The sequence below is a fragment of the Dipodomys merriami genome, unplaced genomic scaffold, assembly GCF_024711535.1.
Source record: "Dipodomys merriami isolate MVZ:Mamm:240054 unplaced genomic scaffold, mDipMer1.0.p SCAF_328, whole genome shotgun sequence".
NCBI lineage: Eukaryota > Metazoa > Chordata > Mammalia > Rodentia > Heteromyidae > Dipodomys > Dipodomys merriami.
In genome coordinates, this window is record NW_027204804.1 from 1,005,461 (window position 1) to 1,024,455 (window position 18,995).

At 50.1% G+C, this 18,995-nt stretch overlaps 2 protein-coding genes and 1 long non-coding RNA gene across 7 annotated transcripts; 1 reads left to right on the top strand and 2 right to left on the bottom strand.

The window, feature by feature from the left end:
* Positions 1 to 456: 456 nt before the first annotated feature.
* On the bottom strand, positions 457 to 4,861 carry LOC138841760 (zinc finger protein 688-like). 3 transcript variants are annotated; one of them, XM_070042633.1, is made up of 4 exons: positions 4,172 to 4,248; positions 3,976 to 4,075; positions 3,760 to 3,873; positions 457 to 2,205 (listed from the first exon to the last, which is right to left on the bottom strand). In XM_070042633.1, exons 2-4 carry the CDS (start codon positions 4,058 to 4,060, stop codon positions 1,700 to 1,702), a joined length of 705 nt encoding a protein of 234 aa, XP_069898734.1. In that variant the 5' UTR covers positions 4,061 to 4,075; positions 4,172 to 4,248; the 3' UTR covers positions 457 to 1,699. The 3 variants fall into 3 exon arrangements, with proteins under 3 accessions (XP_069898734.1, XP_069898731.1, XP_069898735.1); XM_070042630.1 differs by lacking the exon at positions 3,976 to 4,075 and having other exon boundaries at positions 4,172 to 4,854; XM_070042634.1 differs by lacking the exons at positions 3,760 to 3,873; positions 3,976 to 4,075 and having other exon boundaries at positions 4,172 to 4,861.
* A 3-nt stretch (positions 4,862 to 4,864) lies between these two features.
* On the top strand, positions 4,865 to 10,407 carry LOC138841761 (uncharacterized). Of its 3 annotated transcripts, none has more exons than XR_011376488.1 (4): positions 4,865 to 5,114; positions 6,918 to 7,219; positions 7,862 to 8,132; positions 8,648 to 10,407. It is a non-coding gene; the product is annotated as an uncharacterized lncRNA (long non-coding RNA). The 3 variants fall into 3 exon arrangements; XR_011376489.1 differs by having other exon boundaries at positions 7,862 to 7,880; XR_011376490.1 differs by lacking the exon at positions 7,862 to 8,132.
* Positions 10,408 to 12,577: 2,170 nt separating this feature from the next.
* Positions 12,578 to 18,647, bottom strand: LOC138841759 (zinc finger protein 689). The gene is made up of 3 exons (XM_070042629.1): positions 18,120 to 18,647; positions 17,821 to 17,934; positions 12,578 to 14,974 (listed from the first exon to the last, which is right to left on the bottom strand). The coding sequence occupies exons 1-3, from the start codon at positions 18,322 to 18,324 to the stop codon at positions 13,797 to 13,799; spliced, it is 1,497 nt and encodes a 498-aa protein (XP_069898730.1). The 5' UTR covers positions 18,325 to 18,647; the 3' UTR covers positions 12,578 to 13,796.
* Positions 18,648 to 18,995: the final 348 nt, after the last annotated feature.

Sequence of the window (18,995 nt, forward strand, 5' to 3'; positions counted from 1 at the left end):
CCTTCTCCTCCTCCTTCTTTCCTTCTCCTCCTCTACTTTGTGCCATTACTGGAGGCTTGAACTCAGGTCCTGGATGCTGTCCCTTAGCTTTTTCACTTGATGGTTCTCTCTAGGCTACATCCCTAGGTTCTCTTTATTTATTTATTTTTGGTCCGGTCGTGGGGCCTGAACTCTGGGCCTGGGCGCTGTCCCTCAGCTCTTCAGCTCAAGGCTAGCACTCTACCACTTGAGCCACAGCGCCACTTCCGGCTTTTTTTCATTTTTGCTTATGTGGTGCTGAGGAATCGAACCCAGGGCCTCAGGCATGCAAGGCAAGCGCTCTACCACTGAGCCACCTTCCCAGCCCCCCTAGGTTCTCTTTATACTTTCTTTTTTTTTTTTTTTGTCGGTCGTGGGGCTTGAACTCTGGGCCTGGGCGCTGTCCCTCAGCTCTTCAGCTCAAGGCGAGCGCTCTACCACTTGAGCTACAGCACCACTTCCGGTTTTCTGGTGGTTTATTGGAGATAGGAGTCTCACGGTCTCTCCTGCCCGGGCTGGCTTTGAACCGCGATCCTCAGATCTCAGCCTCCTGAGTAGCTAGGATTACAGGCGTGAGCCACCAGCGCCCGGCGTTCTCTTTATACTTTCTATAGTATAAATTATGGACAATAACTCATTCAACGATGTTTATTGAACATTTACTACGTCATACATATTATTATCATTTCAGACATCACAGCACCTTCTGAGGTAGATATTATCATCTTCCTTTCACAGGTGAGGGAACTGAGAGGCCCAGGGAAGCCTTGTGACTTACCAGGAGTCCGTTAGTGGATGAGACTCAGGGTTGTCCCTTGCATCTGTACTTTCCGCAACAAGCTGTCCAGCTTCCTGCTGGTGACAAGTAGTGAGGGCAGGACTTTGCCCTGACTGAGCCCCTCCCCATAGCTGGTTTCCCTCTTTGCTTACTTCTGAAATAGATAAGGACTGAGTGGATGTTCTTTCCAAAGAGGATGCTCTTCAACCCGGATAATGTAAAAGTGTCAGCTACTTATGTTGTTGGAGCGATACTAAGGAAAAGTTCAGGATTTCTCCCTTCCTTCCTTCCTTCCTTCCCTTCCCTTCTTCCTTCCTGCTTTCCTGCTTTCCTGCCTGCCTCCCTCCCTCCCTCCTTTCCTTCCTTCCTTCCTTCCTTCCTTCCTTCCTTCCTTCCTTTTTGCTCCTTTCTTCCTTTCTTTGGTGGTGCTAAAGATGGAACCAAGAATAGGTTACATTTTATCACTGAGTTACAACCCCAGCCCTTGGTTTTTTTGTTTTTGTTTTTGTTTTTGTTTTGTTTTGTTTTTTGGGGGGGGAGACGGGACAGAGTCTTCACTATGTAAGCTAGGTAGCCTGGCCTGGAACTGGTGATCCTCTGCCTCAGTGCTGGGATAGGATCCTAAGTGTGCACCATTATACTGGGTTGGTTTGGTGTGTGGGGATGGTGGGGGGGATGTGTGTGTGTAGAGCAAAAGACTAGGGGAGGGGAGGGGATGTCAAGTTTAATCTATTGGAATCTTTACAGGCACTTTTCTTTTTACAATATGGAAACTTGAGGGATCCCTGAGGGATCCCCAAAAGAATGAACTTGAGTTCCCAAGTCCCTGTCTGGGAGCCACCCCTCTGGGCCCAGTGAGTCTTAGATGCCAAAGCCAGGCTTTGGCTCCAACCTGCCTCAGGCTCAGCTGCACTCCTCGAAGATGTCCGGATAGTGTCGAAAGAGCACAGGTGGATCCCGGTCGCCACGCACGGGGGCCCGAGGCACAGCCCGGATTCCAGGCCTACGACCCCGCCGGCCCCCGGAGCAGGAGCGGTGGATCCACTGGTGTGCCTCCACGGCGAACTTTCTCTTGAAGCGCATGCCGCACTCGGGGCAGGGGAAAGGCCGCTCGCCAGAGTGCATGCGCCGGTGGCTGACCAGCAGCGAAGGGTAGGTGAAGCGGCGGCCACAGTCAGTACACACATGGCGCCGCTGGCAGGCCTGGGCATCCACCCCGGGCACTGCCACAGGGGGTTGCGCAGTGGAGACCTGGTCCCGGGCTTCTTTCCTACGCTGTGCTCTGGCTGAGGTCTTGCTGACAGCTGAGTCACGTTTGTGTTTAACCAGCGGTTTGGGCTTCTCCTTCCCAGGTCCCAAGGCTTCTGGCCTTCCCTTGGGTTCCTCTTCCTTCTGGTTTGGAGCATCGCCTGGGAAACGAGAAGAAATTATCCTTTAAAACATTAGGGGTGGGGGAGGGAGAGAGGCCAGTGTCTCATGCCTGTAGTCCTAGCTACTCAGGAGGCTGAGATTTGAGGATCGCAGCCAAGGGCAGACAAGTTCGTGGGACTCTTCAATAAAAACTACTCAGGGAAAAAAAAAAGCACCCCCGGCCCAGAGTCCAAGCTTCTGGCAAAACAAACAAACAAAAAACCCATTGTGCATCAGAAAATAGGATGCTTTTATTTCTGGTGCAGGGGTGGGAAAAATACCCCCCAGTGACTAACATGCAGCTTTTGGCAAAAGGTCAACCGTTGTCTCTTTCCTCTAGGTTTAAATGGTGAAAACTACATTTAAGTTCCCAGAGGCTTTGGGAGAATCAGTAGATGCATGTTTGTTAAGCTTATCAACAGTGACTAGTATGCCTTCTTCCTTTTCTTTTCTTTCTTTTTTTTTTTTTTTTTTGTTGTTGTTTTGTGTGCAGGGTAAGATTCACTTTAGATTCACTCTGGAGAGGGTGAAGAGAAAGGAGCCAAACTGCCAACATTTGGGCATTGCCTTTTTGCGATTTTTTTTTTCCTGGCTTGAGGAATGAAAATGACAGACCTGAAGCCACTTCCATTGTGTGTGTGTGTGTGTGTGTGTGTGTGTGTGTGTGTGTGTGTGTGTGTGTGTGTGTATTTTGTACTAGGGCTTTAAGTCAAGGCCTAGACACTGTTCTCTCAAGGCTAGTGTGTGTGTGTGTGTGTGTGTGTGTGTGTGTGTGTGTGTGTGTGTATTTTGTACTAGGGCTTTAAGTCAAGGCCTAGACACTGTTCTCTCAAGGCTAATGTTCTGCCATTTTAGCCATAGCTTCACTTCCACCTTTTTGGTGGTTAATTGGAGATTAAGAGTCTCAGGAATCCAGGTGCCAGTGGCTCACTCCTGTAATCCTCGCTACTCAGGAGCCTGAGATCTGAGGATCCCAGGTCAAAGCCAGTCAGGGCAGAAAAGTCCATGAGACTCTTATCTCTAATTAATCACAGAAAAAGCTGGAAGTGGCCCTGTGGCTCCAGTGGTAGAGCGCTAGCCTTGAGCAAAAAGGAGCTCAGGAGAAGTACCCAGGCTCAGAGTTGGAGCCCCAGGACCAACCAAAAACAAAGTATCAGGCAGTGAGTCTGGCTTTGAATTAGGATCCTCGGATCTCAGCCTCCTGAGAAGCTAAGATTACAGACATGAGCCACCAATGCCTAGCTCTTAGGGGACATTTTTAGTTCTTGGAAGAGAGTGAGCGATGTTTTCTTTCAGAGACATCTGGAAAACTTCGAAGTTTTAGTTTTCAGCTCTTGATCTACTCTGGTCTCAACCTATGACGACTGTCCCAAGTTCGAAAACTTTGTTCTAGTTTGGTTTTCTTTCTTTCCTCGTCTAGTATCCAATGTCGTTGGGCTCTTTTATTTTCTTTAGGGGTGCTGGGAATTTGGGGACCCTGAAAGAAAACTGCTAAACAGGAAACTCCAGACAACCAAGTTGGGGGGGAGGGGTCCCTTGGAACAACCCCTCACCTCGCAGAGCTCCTCCCAGGTTTTCCCCCTCCTCAGGATCCTGAGCGGCGGGGTTCCAAGCCTCACTCTCCCCTTCCATCCAAGAAATGAGAGCTGGTTTGGGGCCAGGGAGTCCTGGGAGAAAATAGGGATCACATTGCTGGCTTGCAAGGGTGTCGTGGGACGTTGGCATCCCCCTGCGGGGGCGAGGGCACCTCCTCCGAATGCATGCTCAACCTGAACGGGGTCTGCAACGCTCTTGCGTGAAGGAAGCAGATGCGGGATGGAAAGACTCCCGAGGGGTACCCGAAGCCCTGGGCATGGGAGGCGGCTCGTGCTGTTGGGTGGAATGGTGCGGGATTAGGGCTCACGATCCACTCGTGCCCTGTGAACCCGGGTGAGGGAGGAGGGGGGCTCTGACCCGGGGCCTCACCGAGCGCGCCCAGGTGGCCGTAGGTCTCCCGCATCACGTCCCGGTACAGGGCCCTCTGTGCGGGGCGCAGACACCCCCACTCCTCCGGGGAGAAGTACACGGCCACATCCGCGAAGCTCACGGCCCCGGGCTTCCTGCAACCCAGCGGCGGCTCCCCGGGTCCCAGGGCCAGCAGCGGGGCCGGAGGCGGCGCCATCGGGGCTCCGGGCCCCGGGCAGAGGCCGCCTCGTCCCCGGGACCACCGCCCCCTGCTCCCGGCCTCAGCTGTCGCCGTCCTCGGGAAGGGCGGCCCGGGCCCAGGCTCCGCCCCGCCTCGGTAACGGAACGCTGCCGGCGAGGCGAACCGAAGTCCAGGACTGGCAGCTGGGGACGCGGGAGAGCTGATGGGGACAAATAAAACCCCTTGATGTTTTCATGGCCGTTAGGACTGAGACCCCCCGTTAAAGGGCCCGGAAGGCGCCTTCAGAAAAGATGGCGACCACCTGGCTTCAAGTGCCACTGCTTGTAGTTCAGGGGCTGGTGTCTGAGAATATCAAATATGGCTTCTTTTGTCTCAGCCTCCCGTCTGCCCTTAAATTCAGTGGCTGCTACAGGAGATTTTTTTTTTCTTCCCCTTTTTCTTTTCTTCCCGTGGAACTGGGAAGTCTAGGAAACCTTCTTGCCTTCAAGAAAGATGGACGTGCCCGCAGCTTCACACCGTTCTCCCCGCTTGTCTGTGTATACCGGCCGATGATTGGCTGGAACTACGGAAGACACTGTGCGCTGATTGGTTCCTGGCGGGGGCGCGGTTGAAAAAGATTCTCAGGGCTGAGTCCCGAGGAGGTCCTCCAGCTGGGTAGTTACTTGGGAGCTGCGTCTACAACCGCCTTTCACCTGACGACGGACGGGCATTGGGATCTGGGACCTGGGATCGGGTCCCGGCTCAAGCTTGCAGACGCAGCAGGTACAGCTGCCGAGGGTAGAAGCCAGGGTATGGATTGGCAACTGCAAAAAGCGGTGGTACTGGGGCTTGAATTCAGAGTCTGAACACTTGCCCTTAGCTTTTTCACCCAAGGCTAGCGCTTTATCACTTGGGCACAGCTCAATTATTTATTTATTCATTCATTTGGCGGTTAATTGGAGGTAAAAAGGCTCAGAGACTTTCCTTCCTTGGCTGACTTCGAACCTTAATCCTCAGATCTCAGTCTCCTGAATAGTTAGGATTACGTAGACATGAGCCGCCACTCCTCAGACTCCTTAAACTCTTGAATGTTTGAAGATTTGTATAAGGAGGAACCTAGCTGTTTTCAAACTTCAAAGACAACTGGGTGACTTTATCATATTTTATCTTGAACAATACTATGAAGTATTGCCATTGGCTCCATTCATTATAAGGCAGTAGTGTTGGATTATAGGCTTACAGTCACAGAATATGTGGAGGCTAAGTTTGTTTGGAATTCAAGTCTGCCAATTCAGGAGAGGCTATGTAGTGAAATAAAAACCTTCAGTTTTTTTCTTTCCCAGGCGTGGGCTTGAACTCAGGGCCTGGGCACTGTCCGTGAGCTTCTTTTGCTGAAGGTTAGGCACTCTACCACTTGAACCATAGCACCACTTTTGGCTTTTTCTGTGTATGTGGTACTGAGGAATGGAACCCAGGGTTTCATGCATGCTAGGCAAGCACTCTACCACTAAACCACATTTCCAGCCCTAGTAATCACTTTTTGAACTATGGGGTTCAGAGAGGTAGCCATTGTTAAGACAGGTTTGAGTCAACACCTGTGTGGATGTATTTATTCCTTCAAGTTTCCTCTTCAATAGTAGGATGCCAAGATCTAAATAGGTCAGGAAAGCCAGCCATTCAATTGTTTTTTGTTTTTTGTTTTTTTTTAATTGTATTTTATTTTATTTGAGAACATGCTGTACAGAGGGGCTACAATTACATGGGCAGGATAAATGTTTTTTGTTTTTTTTAATAGTATTTTATTTTATATTTATTTATTATTTATTTTGGGGGATCCGGTTGTGGGGCCTGAACTCTGGGCCTGGGCGCTGTCTCTCAGCTCTTCAGCTCAAGGCAAGTGCTCTACCATTTGAGCCACAGCACCACTTCCAACTTTTTTCTTTTTGCTTATGTGGTGCTGAGGAATTGAACCCAGGGCCTCATGCATGCAAAGCAAGTGCTCTACCACTGAGCCACTTCCCAGCCCCCAGCCATTCAATTGTTAACATAGTAGATCATTACAATAAAAAAATAGACTGAAGGTTTTTCCCATTATAATCCTAGCTACTCAGAGGTGTTTGGGGTTTTTTTGGGGGGGGAGGGGGGTCCAGTCGTGGGGCCTGAACTCTGGGCCTGGGCGCTGTCCCTCAGCTCTTCAGCTCAAGGCTAGCGCTCTACCACTTGAGCCACAGCGCCACTTCTGGCTTTTTTCTTTTTGCTTATGTGGTGCTGAGGAATCGAACCCAGGGCCTAAGGCATGCAAGGCAAGCACTCTACCACTGAGTCACCTTCCCAGCCCCAGAGGTGTTTTGTTTTGAAGCCAAGCTAGACAGAAAAGTCTGTGAGACAACATCTCCAGCAAAAAAAAAAAGCCAGACTGGGGGTGTGGTTCAAGTGGTAGAACACCAGCTGTGAACCAGAAAGCTAAGTGAGCTTGAAGCCTGGAGTTCACATCCTGGTACTTGAAAAAAAAAAAAAAAAAGACTGAAGAGACTATGCCTTGATTTCAACTGTCATCACAAATAATTTACTCACAATGTTCCCCAGCATTGTATTTCCAGTTGTTTTGGCCTGAAAACTCATCTTTAGCCAACAGATGCAAAATCCAGAGACCCATGGATAAAAAGACATGCCAACCATTCCCTCAAAAACAGAGAAACCAAGCTGGGCACCAGTGGTTCATGCCTGTCATCCTAGTACTCAGGAGGCTGAGATCTGAGGATCGTGCTTTAAGGCCAGCCCGAGCAGGAAAGTCCGTGAGAATCTTATCTCCAATAAACCACTAGAAAACCGGAAGTGGCACTGTGGCTCAAGCAGTAGAGCGCTCGCCTTGAGATGAAGAGCTGAGGGTAAGTGTCCAGGCCCAGAGTTCAAGCCCCATGACTGGGCAAAAAAAAAAAAAAAAATAGAGAAACCAGTCCTGAAGTGTATTAGATTTCATACTTTTGTGTATTCTGTACAGAATGCGCAGAGGGCAGAAGGGTTCCCCCTCCCCCCCTGCCCCCCCCCAGGCCACTATCTCTATAGTCACCCCCAAGTTTCCTGGGGTGAGCTACTCCTGTGGGACAGACTCACAATTCACAATGTGCCCTCTATCCCAGGATGGGTGTGGTCTTTTTTCTTAGACTGGCATCTAAGTGACCTAGTTTCTGAGGCTAGAAAACAGTATTCAAAGGGAGAGAACAGTCCAGAAAGAAAGGCCAGCTAAATGAATGGTCTGCAGTGGATTACCTCCAAGTGGATCTTCAGGAGCTTTGTGAGTGGAAGTCTCCAGAAACAGGGTTCAGCTTTCAGTTTTTAAAAATAGAAAAGGTTTTAGTTCTAATTTTTAGTACCCTTAGCAGTTTATGAATACAGTCTGATAGTACAGCTTTGCCACTCTCAAAGCAGTTGAACTAAGCCCTGAGTCCTCCATGCTTCCAGAACCTTCTTTTCCTGAGATGTTTCTTGACTCATCTCCCTCATTTATAAACCTGTCTCTTCCTTTCCAGAGAAATCTGATCAACTTGGGTAAGCCCTTTTACCCACACTCCTGGAATATATCCCAAAAGTAAACAAGGGGATCTTGATCTTCCCCAAACACATGTGCTCTGAAAACTGATGCAGCCTGTGGCCACCTCAGCCTCTCCTCACCAGAGCAAGGAACCTACTAATATGCCTTCAGCCTGCATTCTTGCAGCTTGTGCCACACTGGCTGCAGGAGGATGGGCCGGACACTGAGCAGCAGAGAGGGGAGTATGTGAAGTGGAGGCCTCAGACCAGGCAAGGATAGGTCTTCTCACCTATGATCGTGCCTGTGGCTGGCCAGCAAGTAGGGTTAGGTGCAGTGGCTCTTGCAGTTGGGGAATGGGTAAGGGTTCTCCCTCATGTGAGCCCACCATGGATGGCTAAGAAGGCCAGAAGTGGCACCCATCCTCTGAGCATGGGTAGGGCTTTTTCCCAGGAGTGGGTGAACCAGAGCTAGAGCAGTGTTAATTGTGTGGGGAGAAATGAGCCTGGCTGATCACAGGAAAAAGGCCTCTCCCTGGTATAGACCCAGTGGTAGGTAGCTGACCAAAAGGGAAGGGTAGCTGAAGCTAGGGCCACAGTTGGAGTAAGAGTAGGGTGCTCTGGCACCTGGAATGTCCCTGAGCCCCATGGCTTGATGGGGCTCTACCAAGGGGTGGGCACTTCTAACAGAACTAGAACCAGGTAGCATGCCAGCTGGCAGCCTCTCCTGGAGAGGCTCTTTTTGTTTTGAATTCTTCTTCAACCCTTCTTTCTCATTCTTATTTCAGGATCCTGAGATGGGGAGAAAGAGAACCTGAAATGGCAGTGTATTCCAGGATATACCCTAGAAGAGAGATAAACAGAGTACATGGCCCTCTGGGAGCTTGGTTGAGTGGCGCCACAGGAAGCCCTGAAAGCTACCCTGGAGTGCAAGCAAATTCCATTGTCTGAGTATAAACATAGGAGGATCATGAACATTGGAGAGAGTGGGAGAAGAGTCAACAATACTGAATCCCAGCTCTGTTTCAGGCACTAAGGACAGCAGTGGTCCCAGTCATGGAGCTTTCAGGCTGGAACCTGATTGAAGAGTATAAAATCTTCATCAAATAGACTTAAATGACCCTCCCTGCTGCCATTTAGGCCATCACCAATTTGGTGATGGACTGGAGGGAAGACTTGGGAACATTTGTTACGACATAATGGCTTCAGGGAAAATATTCTGCCTTTGTTTTAACATCTGATGAGCCAAGTGCTGGTGGCACATGCCTGTAATCATAGCTACTCAGGAGGCTGAGATCTGAGAATCAGGATTCAAAGCCAGCCTGGGCAGGAACTTCCATGAGACTATCTCCATTAAACCACTAGAAAACCGGAAGTGGCACTGTGGCTCAAGCAGTAGAGCGCTGGCCTTGAGCTGAAGAGCGCAGGGAGAGTGCCCAAGCCCAGAGTTCAAGCCCCATGACTGACCCAAAAAAAAAAAATCCAGAAGTGCTGTGGCTCAAGTGGTAGAGCACTAGCCCTGAGGAAAAACAAAAATCTATGAAGCATTCTCACCCACATTGTGATCTACATGATATCCAAGAATAACACAACTTCATTTTATCACACTCCAATTCCTTGACTTCTCAGGACACTCTAAGTCTATTTTGCATTAAACTGAAGTTATCCAGTATGAGCGATTGGTTCACAATAGCTGTTCTCTCCAGCTGTCTTGATGTCAGAACTTGGTTAAGGTGCAGGAAAACTAAGGCGACTTCGGTGGGGGCAGTGTGCACTGAGAATGGGAATTGGGTTTGAAATAAAGTCCCTGTTACCTTTCCCTGCCCCAGCTGACAGCTAGTGGGCTCTCTCCCTCTGGATCCTAGGTTTCTGAGATCCAAATCTCCCACCTCTTCTTCCACCTGTGAGATAAAAGCAGGTTTGAGGCCTGAAAATCCTGCAAAGGAGAAAACTGAGCTTAGATCGGAACACACATGGGGCATGGAGGGGATGAGTCGGTTTCCTCGGTGGCCTCTAGGAACACATTACTGGAGGATCTAGCCCTCATGCAGCGCTTGGGATCTTGTCCTGGTATCCGGAAGGCCCTCTGTGGCCCCGCCTCCTCGGAATCCCGCCCTTAACCAACATGGTGCCTCTCTGGCGTCAACATCCCTTGCTTTGCCCTCTGCCCTTACGTGTGGAAGAGGAGACATTGACTGGAGGTTGGCTCCCACAGTTCAACCGACTGATAGATAACGTGCGTTGATTGGACAGTGCCGCGGGAAGAAGGAGCGCTGTGAATGGTCTTTCCGGAGCGGCCTGTTTAAAAGGCTGAGGCTGAAGAAGCCACAAGCCGGGGGAGTGGCGGGAGCAGCAGAGACACCCGGGCTGGGAGAAAGATGGATTGACGCTGCTCCCTTCTTCGATGAAATTTCTTGCAGACAGGTCCAGGTAGCCAAGACTCCCTGGTGAGTAAACTGAGACCGGTTTGGAATAAGGTATTGTTACCTGATTTACAGCAGTCCTTGGGATGGGTATAACACACACACACACACACACACACACACACACACGTTACTCACATCTCATTAAATTTATTTGTGTAATGGAAGTGTATCTGTTTTTATTCAGACTTTGTATTCTGCTCTGAAATAAATGGGAAGGAGTGACTGATCAAGAAGCACTAGATGGGGGGCTGGGAAGGTGGCTCAGTGGTAGAGCGCTTGCCTCACATGCACGAGGCCCTGAGTTCGATTGCTCAGCACCACATAAGCAGAAAAAGCTGGAAGTGGTGCTGTGGCTCAAGTGGTGGAGCGCTAACATTGAGCTGAAGAGCTGAGGGACAGCACAGGCGGGGAGTTCAGGCCACACAATGGGGGGGGAGCACTAGATGCATAAATAGATGTTAAATGATAACCCCCAATCCAGGCACAGGTGGCTCACGCCTGTAATCCTAGCTGCTTGGGAAGCTGACATCTGAAAATCGCAGTTCGAAGCCAGCCTAGGCAGGAAAGTTTGTGAGACTCTTACCTCCAGATAACCAGCAAAAAGCCAGAAGTGAAGGTATGGTTCAAGTGGTAGAACACTAACCTTGAATGAAAAAATCTAAAGAGAGAAGCCCTAGTGTCAGCGGGCATGCACCTATGTGTGTGTGTGTGCGTGCACACACACACACACACACACAATGTACAACTATTTGAAGTTTAGAACAGAAAAATAGAAATTGCCAATTGTACAGGCTAGGAATGTGATAAAACACTTAACCTAGCATTCATCCTGGCACTTATCTGTGCAAGACCCCAAGTTCCATTCCCCAGCAACACACATAGCAATTGGAATAATGCAAATTCTTAGTTTGATATAACAATGTTAATTCCTTTGATGTAATCTACAAAAACTATAGTACAAAGCCGGGCCCTGTAGCTCATGCCTGTAATTCTACTTGAGGCTGAGATCTGAGGATTGTGGTTCAATGGCTTTTCCCTGGCAGGAAAAATCTATGAGACTTTTACCTCCAATAAACCACTCAGAAAACCCAAAGTGTGCTGTGGCTCAAGTGGTAGAGTGCTAGCCTTGAGCTGAAGAGTACAGGGGCAGTGCCCAGGCCCAGAGTTCAAGCCCCATGACCAACAAAAATTGCTGAAAGGATGTTGAGCTCACTGGATACTGGGCATGGATCATGTCTGCAATGGGCCCTGACTGGGCGTCACAAAGAGACTAGGAAATCGATCTCATCTTTGTACTCCACAGACCACAGGATAGAAATTGGCTATCAGTGGCTTCCAAGTTTTATGAAGTACAGTCCATGCTCAGAGGAAGTTATAAAATTCCTACAGGAGGAATCATGTGTGCTAGCCTGTTTATGTGAAACTGGTAAGTTCCAACACAGAAGGCTAATGAAAAAGGTATTGGTTTACATCCCAACGGGTCTTTGCTCAGGCAGGGTGTTTCCCTGGTCCGAGGGGCTGTATCTTAACATCAAACTTTTTCTCAGTCCAGAAAAACTAGATATACATTTTTTAAATAGTAATTCCACAAGAAACCTAATTCATTCATCAGACTTTTAATGACACCCAATGTGGATTACCCCTTCCGGGAAAGCAGTTATCCAAGGAGTAACAAACAGTTCCAATGACAACCTGCTGAACACCTGAACAGAGGCAATTACAAAATGCTATGTTCTCTAGTCAGTCTCCCTCTCTGAGGATGAGATCAGAGCTGCAGGAAGAAGCAAAGAAGAGTAGAATAATGACCCATTCCAGCTGTTGGAATGAGTCATGTTTGGAAATTCCAATTTGATGCAGCTGCCCAAGGTAAAGGGGTCGGCTATGTTCACACTGAATCATAAAGCTTTATTTAGGAGGCATATCACAAAGAGTAAGAGACTGCTTCCTGGCCCCACTGGAGGTCAAGGAGGGAGGGAGGGAGGGAGGCGTGGACAGTTTTATGAAACTCTTCTTTGTATTCAATTACCTCTCTACCTTCCTTAATGATCTCACTTTATGGGGGAAAAAATGCTGACTGAGGCCTCATGGAAGAGAAGAGTAAGATCCATTAGTCAAGAATCTTCCAATTAGCTACCTAGATTTATTCCAAGTCCACCAGATGAAGTATAGTAATCCAGTCCCGTTTTTACCTCTTGCAGCTAGACCATAGGTCCCCCATAACACCACACTTCTCCCAGAGTTTACTGTGCTTATGTTTCATGCCCAACTTGAGCCAGTTTTCCAGAAACAAGGTGGAGAAGATTTAGCTTTATCACATTTAAAAGGTCAGGGCAGTTAGATGTCTGTCAGCCAAGAGACCTCTGGTTTGCAGTTTCCCCTAAACCAGTACAGCCTGGAGTTGCTAAAAATCAGTGCAGACCAGGAAGGTGTACAGTGAACAAGGTATGCTGTCTTTTTACTTTTATATGACAAAGCAACTTTTTTTTTTTAAGGCCTATTCTGAGGCAGATGAAGCATGGAACTGAAACCATCTGTGAGTCGTGGAGCTTGAACTAAGGGCCTGGACACTGTCCCTGAGCTTTTCTGCTCAAGGCTAGTGCTCTACCACTTCAGCCACAACTCTACTTCCGGTTTTATTGGCCGTTATTTGGCGGTAAGAGTCTTAAGGGCTTTTCACTCCCAGCCTGGCTTTGAATCACAATCCTCAGATCTCAGCCTCCTGAGTAGTTAGGATGACAGGTCTGAGCCACTAGCACCCAGCTTGAAACCATCTTTAGGGAGTGATTAACCTAACATAGTGACACAGACCTGCAGTCCCAGCTATGCAGGAGGATATCTTGAGTTCAGGAGTTAGAGACCATCCTTGGTGAGATCCCATTCTCCAAAGGAAATGAATTATTGCAATTTAACCTGGCAACCTAGAGGCAAAGTAGTTGTGGTTATCTTAACAGCTGCCATGTAGATGAAGTATGAAACATCATATAGGCCAGGTGTATAGAGCAGGACATGGTACTTCACCTCCTAAAGATCAGCATGATCCCACAATGAGATGACCTGCCTTGTGAGGTAGTGAGCTCCCTGTCAAAGAAGGTGTACAAGCAAGCAATAGATCACTTGGCAGGAGTGTTGTAGAAAGTGGGCTAGACCAAGTTTTTCAGTTTGGTATGGAGACAGTAAGGAGCAGGTGCCACTCCTGACTGCATGCAAGGGGACAGAGATTAACTGTCTGCAAACTAGAAAAGCAGCCTTGAAATAGATGGGGCAACTTTTAACCCAGTACCAGTTACACAGATTACTTCAGAAACTAACCCAATAATGTCCCATCTCCGAATGGGACTGTTGTAGGTTTAGTAAGGCATCCGGTGTAGTGGAATATACTAAAGTTCCGATGTGTACGCTAGGAGGCCTGGGTTTTAGTTCTGACTCTGCCCTGTATGGCCTAGAGCTCTGCCTGCCTTTTCCCGGACTCTTCTGCGAAGATGAAGTGAACCAGCCGATCATCCTTTCCATCCTAAAGGGCGCCGCCTTTCTGGCTGGGGCCCCCCACGGCGGATCTAGGGCTCCGGTTTGGGACCTTGGGGCTACACTTATGAACCGCCAGAGACCACCTCTGGCGGAAGCATCGCCCACACTCGAGGCAGGGGAAAGGCTTCTCCCCGGTGTGCAGGAGCTGGTGCTGGGCCAGGTGGCTCCACTGGGCGAAGCGCTTGGAGCAAAGGTCACAGGCGTAGGGCCGCTCGCCCGAGTGCACGCGCCGGTGGCTGGCCAGCAGCGAGGGGTAGGCGAAGCGGCGGCCGCAGTCCTCGCAGGCGTGCAGCTTCTCCTCCGTGTGCGTGCTGCGGTGGATGGCGAGGGAGCCGCTCCGGCGGAAGGCACGGCCGCAGTCGGGGCAGGGGTAGGGCTTCTCCCCGGTGTGCAGGAGCTGGTGCTGCAGCAGCGTGCTGCGCTGGGAGAAGCGCGCCTGGCAGTGCTCGCAGGCGTAGGGCCGCTCGCCTGAGTGCACGCGCCGGTGGCTGACCAGGCGCGAGGACGAGGAGAAGCGGCGCTCGCAGTCCGGGCACGGGTAGGGCTTCTCGCCGGTGTGGATGCGCTGGTGGATGACCAGGGCCGTGCGCTGGCGGAAGCGGCGGCTGCACTCTGGGCAGGTGTAGGGCTTCTCGCCCGTGTGCGTGCGCTGGTGGATGGCCAACAGGGACGGGTAGGCGAAGCGACGGCCGCAGCTGGGGCACTGGTGCGGCTTCTCGCCCGTGTGCGTGGTCCGGTGATTGGCCAGGGAGCGGCTCCTGCGGAAGCAGCGGCCGCAGTCAGGGCAGTGGTAGGGTTTCTCGCCGGTATGGATGACCTGGTGTTGGGAGAGGTTCTTGCGCTGGGAGAAACGTTTGCCACACTGGTCACAAACGTAGGGACATTCACCGGAGTGAGCCCGCCGGTGACTGACCAGCAGGGATGGGTAGGAAAAGCGGCGCCCGCAATCGGGGCACGGGTAAGGCTTCTTCAGGTTCTGGGCACACTTGTGGCTCTCCAGGGCGTGGCTATCGGGGAAAGTGCAGCCACAGTCGGGGCAAATGGGACCCCCAGACGTCTGCCTGGGGACCAGTCGAGGTTTGCTGGGCCTCCGCCCTCGTTTCCCCTTCCGGGGTGCCTCCTTAGGTGGGAGTACGTCCTTCTCCCCATTCTTCCTTCTGGTCTCTATAAGGACATGGAGAAAAGTTAGTTTTAACCACTACCAGCCTTCTATTCTTGCCTATGACAATACAGGTTATAAAACCAACACACTCAGTCCCTGTCCTCAAATGTTGGTGTCAGAGACAGCTAAGTGTGAGACACTCTTATGGAAACGAGGAGGGTACTGAGCCAGCTCGGAGGTCAGGGAAGAGAAACAACATTCTTTGGAGTGTGGATGTAGTTCGTTGTTTATGAAGACACAGTAACAGGAACAGAAGGAAGTCAAAATCCTACCATGCTCCCCATTTACTCTGTAGAAGCCATGCTTAATTTCTTCTGTGTTTTGCTTTTTTGTTTGTTTTGTTTTGCCAGTCCTGGGACTTTAACTAGGGCCTGGGCACTGTCCCTGAGCTTCTTTTGCTCAAGGCTAGCACTCTCCCACTAGAGCCCCAGCGCCATTTCTGGCTTTTTCTGCTTATATGGAACTGAGAAATCAAACTCAGGGTTTCATTCATGCTAGACAGGCACTCTACCACTAAGCCACATTGCCTGCCCTCTTCTAATACACTAATACACAAATACACTATTCCTACTCTTTCTTACAGAAAGACAGCATGTATACCCTTTATAATAATTTACTGCACCTTCATTATTTCCACTTATACACTAAAGATCTTTTTATGTCAGCACATGTACTTATTTTGAAATTGTAAAAAACAAATCTATGTGTTAGGCAAATGCTCTACTACTGAGTCCCAACTCCACTCCAACTTTTTTTCTTTTTCTTTTTCTTTTTTTTTTAACAGTGCTGGGGTTTGAACTCAGAACCTTGCCCTTATGTGGTCTGCCACAGAGAAGGCCTGTAGCCTTCTCTGCTTTAGATTGTTTTTGATAGGGTCTCATGTTTTTGCCCACCAGCTTCAGACCAAGATTATCCTATGTCTGCCTCCCAGGTAGCTATAATTAGAGGCTTGTTCTCTCTATTTTTTTTAAAAAAAAGTTTATTCCTTTTTTCTTTAATACATAATTCTCACTATGTAGTCCAGACTGGCCTCAAATTCTGGATCCTCCTGCTTCAGCCTCCTGAATGCTGTAATGCAGTGTATGTATCCCACTTGCCATAACAGTGTAAGAAAGCCTGAAATGGGCTCTCTCTGGCCCTTGCTTCCAAGATGATGAAAAAAAGAAGGAACAACGGTCGAGCCAAAAAGGGCTGAGGCCATGTGCAGCCTATTAGCTGCACAAACTGCACCTGATGCATGATGCATGCCTAAGGACAAGGCCATTAAGAAGTTTTGTCATTCGGAATATAGTAGAGGCCACAGCCGGTAGGGACATTTCCAAAGTGAGTGTCTTCGAAGCTTATGTTCTTCCCAAGCTCTATGTGAAGCTCCATTACTGCGTGAGTTGTGCCATTCACAGCAAGGTGGTCAGGAATGGATCTCGTGAAGCCCAGAAAGATCGAACACCCCCACCTCAATTTAGATCTGTTGGTACTGCTCCACAGCCTCCACCAAAACCAATGTAAGGAGCTGGATACTTGCAGACTTCAGAAAACCTGTCTTCTAGGGAAAACAAAAAGAAATAAAATGGAAATTATACTTAAGAAAGAAAGAAAGGGGCTGGGAAGGTGGCTCAGTGGTAGAGTGCTTGCCTTGCATGCATGAGGCCCTGGGTTTGATTCCTCAGCACCACATAAACAGAAAAAGCTGGAAGTGGTGCTTTGGCTCAAGTGGTAGGGCACTAGCCTTAAGCTGAACTGCTGAGGGACAGTGCTCAGGCCCAGAGTTCAGGCCCCATGACCGACAAAAAACAAAAAACAAAAAACAAAACAAAAAAAAAAAAACAAGAAAGAAAGAAAGAAAGCCAGCCTGAAATGGGGGGCTGGGAAGGTGGCTCAATGGTGGAGTGCTTGCCTCACATGCATGAGGCCCTGGGTTCAATTTCTCAGCACTACATAAACAGAAAAAGCTGGAAATGGAGCTGTGAGTCAAGTGGTGGAGAGCTCGCCTTCAGATGAAGAGCTGAGAGACAGCACCCAGACCCAGAGTTCAAGCCTTACGACCAACCAAAATAACAAAGCCTGAAATGGGACAGGCGCCTGTGGCTCACACCTATAATCCTATTCAGGAGGCTGAGATCTGAGGATCATTGCTGAAAGCCAGTTCTAAACAGACAAATCCTTGGGGCTCTTATTCTCCAATTAACTAGCAAAAAGTTGGAACTGGAAGCAGAGCTCAAGTGGTGGAGCACCAGCTGAGTGAAAAAGCCAATTGGGAGCAGAAAGCCCTGAGTTCAACCCTTAGTACTGGCACAATAAATACGTAGTGTAAAATTGTATGTTATTTATGTAGTTATGTACCTATTTAATATTGCATAAAATGATTAGATATGAACCTCCGAGATATACCCTTGACATTCGAGAACCTGGCAGAGAAAGTATAGTCCACGGTTCCATTTGCTTCTGTGATGGAAGCCTTGTCTTCCACTACTTAAGGTCCTGCTGCCATAACTGCAAGAGGGGGCTCAGGCATCCATGCAGTGTTACCCCATAACCCAAGCCCAGAAATGGATACACTTAGGGTCCCTCAACCAGGACCCAAATTCAAGGAAAGGAGACAGGAGAGGAGGCAATCTTTCCACTTGCTCATTTATACAGTGGGGTACTGCAGGTGGTTATTTAAAGACTGATCGAGGAATCTGCACGGTGATCGACCCTACACCACCAGAAACAATATTCTGAAATGAGCAGAATGGGACCAAGGTCTGGCCCTGGCCAGACCGAACTCTGGCCTGAGTTATAACGTTAACAGGAGGGCTGCAGACTCTCCAAGGTTGTTTGTTTTGTTTCTTTTTCTTTTACCACTCACTTCTCTGGACTGTTACCCCTTTCCGGTACTCCTGTGGATCTAGAGCAGCCGGTTCCCAATTCTCGGTATTTCGCTCCAACCAGGAGATGAGGGATGGCTTGGGACCTGCACACCCTGGGGAAGGAGAACTAGTCAGAGGGCGAGCCTCGAGATCACCAACGACAGGTGCACCTGCCGCGCCCCTGCCCCTCCCCTAACAACCAGATCGCGGCCCGGCCGTTCCCAGCCCTCCTCCACCCCCGCCCCCCGGCTCCTCCGTCCCCCTCGGGCCCGCGGAAGCGGATTGGGCCGGGCCTCACCGAGCGCGCCCAGGAGGCCGTAAGTCTCGCGCATCACGTCCCGGTACAGGGCCCTCTGCGTGGGCCGCAGACACCCCCACTCCTCCGGGGAGAAGTACACGGCCACGTCCGCGAACTTCAAGGCCCTCGGCCTCCTTCCCCTTCTCCGGCTAGGCCGGGCCTCTCCTGGCCCCGGTGCGGGGAGCGGAGCCGATGGCGGCGCCATTGGACCCGAGAAGCTGGCCCCACGGCCTGCCCCGTCCCGGCCTCGGCCCTTGGGCGCGGAGGACCCCGAGGTTCAGGAGCCTCGGCCGGACTGGGGCTGAACGTGGCGGGAGAAGCCCGGAGGGAGTCGGAGCCGCCCGCCCGCGGGGCTAACGGAAACCTCTCGTTGTAATTCAGGAAACTCCTAGCCGAACTTGGGGGAAAGGCACCGGAAGATGCCTTCAGGGAAAATGGCGGCGCTGCTACTGCACCGCCTTTGCCTGGAACACGGGCAGCTTCCAGCTATCGATTTTATTGACCAGAGCGCCATGCCGGCTTCCTAACCTCTTTGCCCTAAAGTGTAATGGCGCTGCAAGCGGGCCTCGCGCCCCTTTTCCCCGCCCTTCCTATTGCAACTGTCTATTGGGCAGAAGCTGAGCATCGAGCGTCCTGATTGGTTGATGGCCACAGCGGCCCGTTTGAACGAAGCCAACGGACGCGTAAGGGCAGGAAGCTGGACCGTCAGTGTAGGGAGAGTGCTGCGAAATCAGAAATGAGTTGCGGGGATCTGGGATCGGGGAAGAAACTCTCCCACTGTTTTCCACGGCTCGCTTGCAGATTTGTAACCGTTTTTAGTGCAAAAGGCCCCAACTCCGCGAGTCCCAAACTCGGCCACTAGAGTATACCCGCTTA

What these genes read in the sequence shown, in the direction of transcription:
- LOC138841760 (XM_070042630.1), bottom strand. Translation starts at nt 4,367, where the DNA reads ATGGCGCCGCCTCCGGCCCCGCTGCTGGCCCTGGGACCCGGGGAGCCG. An exon ending in CGGCCACCTGGGCGCGCTCG is followed by an intron (nt 3,874 to 4,171) that starts GTGAGGCCCCGG and finishes ATTTTCTCCCAG; the next exon opens with GACTCCCTGGCCCCAAACCA. An exon ending in CCTGGGAGGAGCTCTGCGAG is followed by an intron (nt 2,206 to 3,759) that starts GTGAGGGGTTGT and finishes CTCGTTTCCCAG; the next exon opens with GCGATGCTCCAAACCAGAAG.
- LOC138841759 (XM_070042629.1), bottom strand. Translation starts at nt 18,324, where the DNA reads ATGGCGCCGCCATCGGCTCCGCTCCCCGCACCGGGGCCAGGAGAGGCC. An exon ending in CGGCCTCCTGGGCGCGCTCG is followed by an intron (nt 17,935 to 18,119) that starts GTGAGGCCCGGC and finishes CTCCTTCCCCAG; the next exon opens with GGTGTGCAGGTCCCAAGCCA. An exon ending in AGGGGTAACAGTCCAGAGAA is followed by an intron (nt 14,975 to 17,820) that starts GTGAGTGGTAAA and finishes ATGTCCTTATAG; the next exon opens with AGACCAGAAGGAAGAATGGG.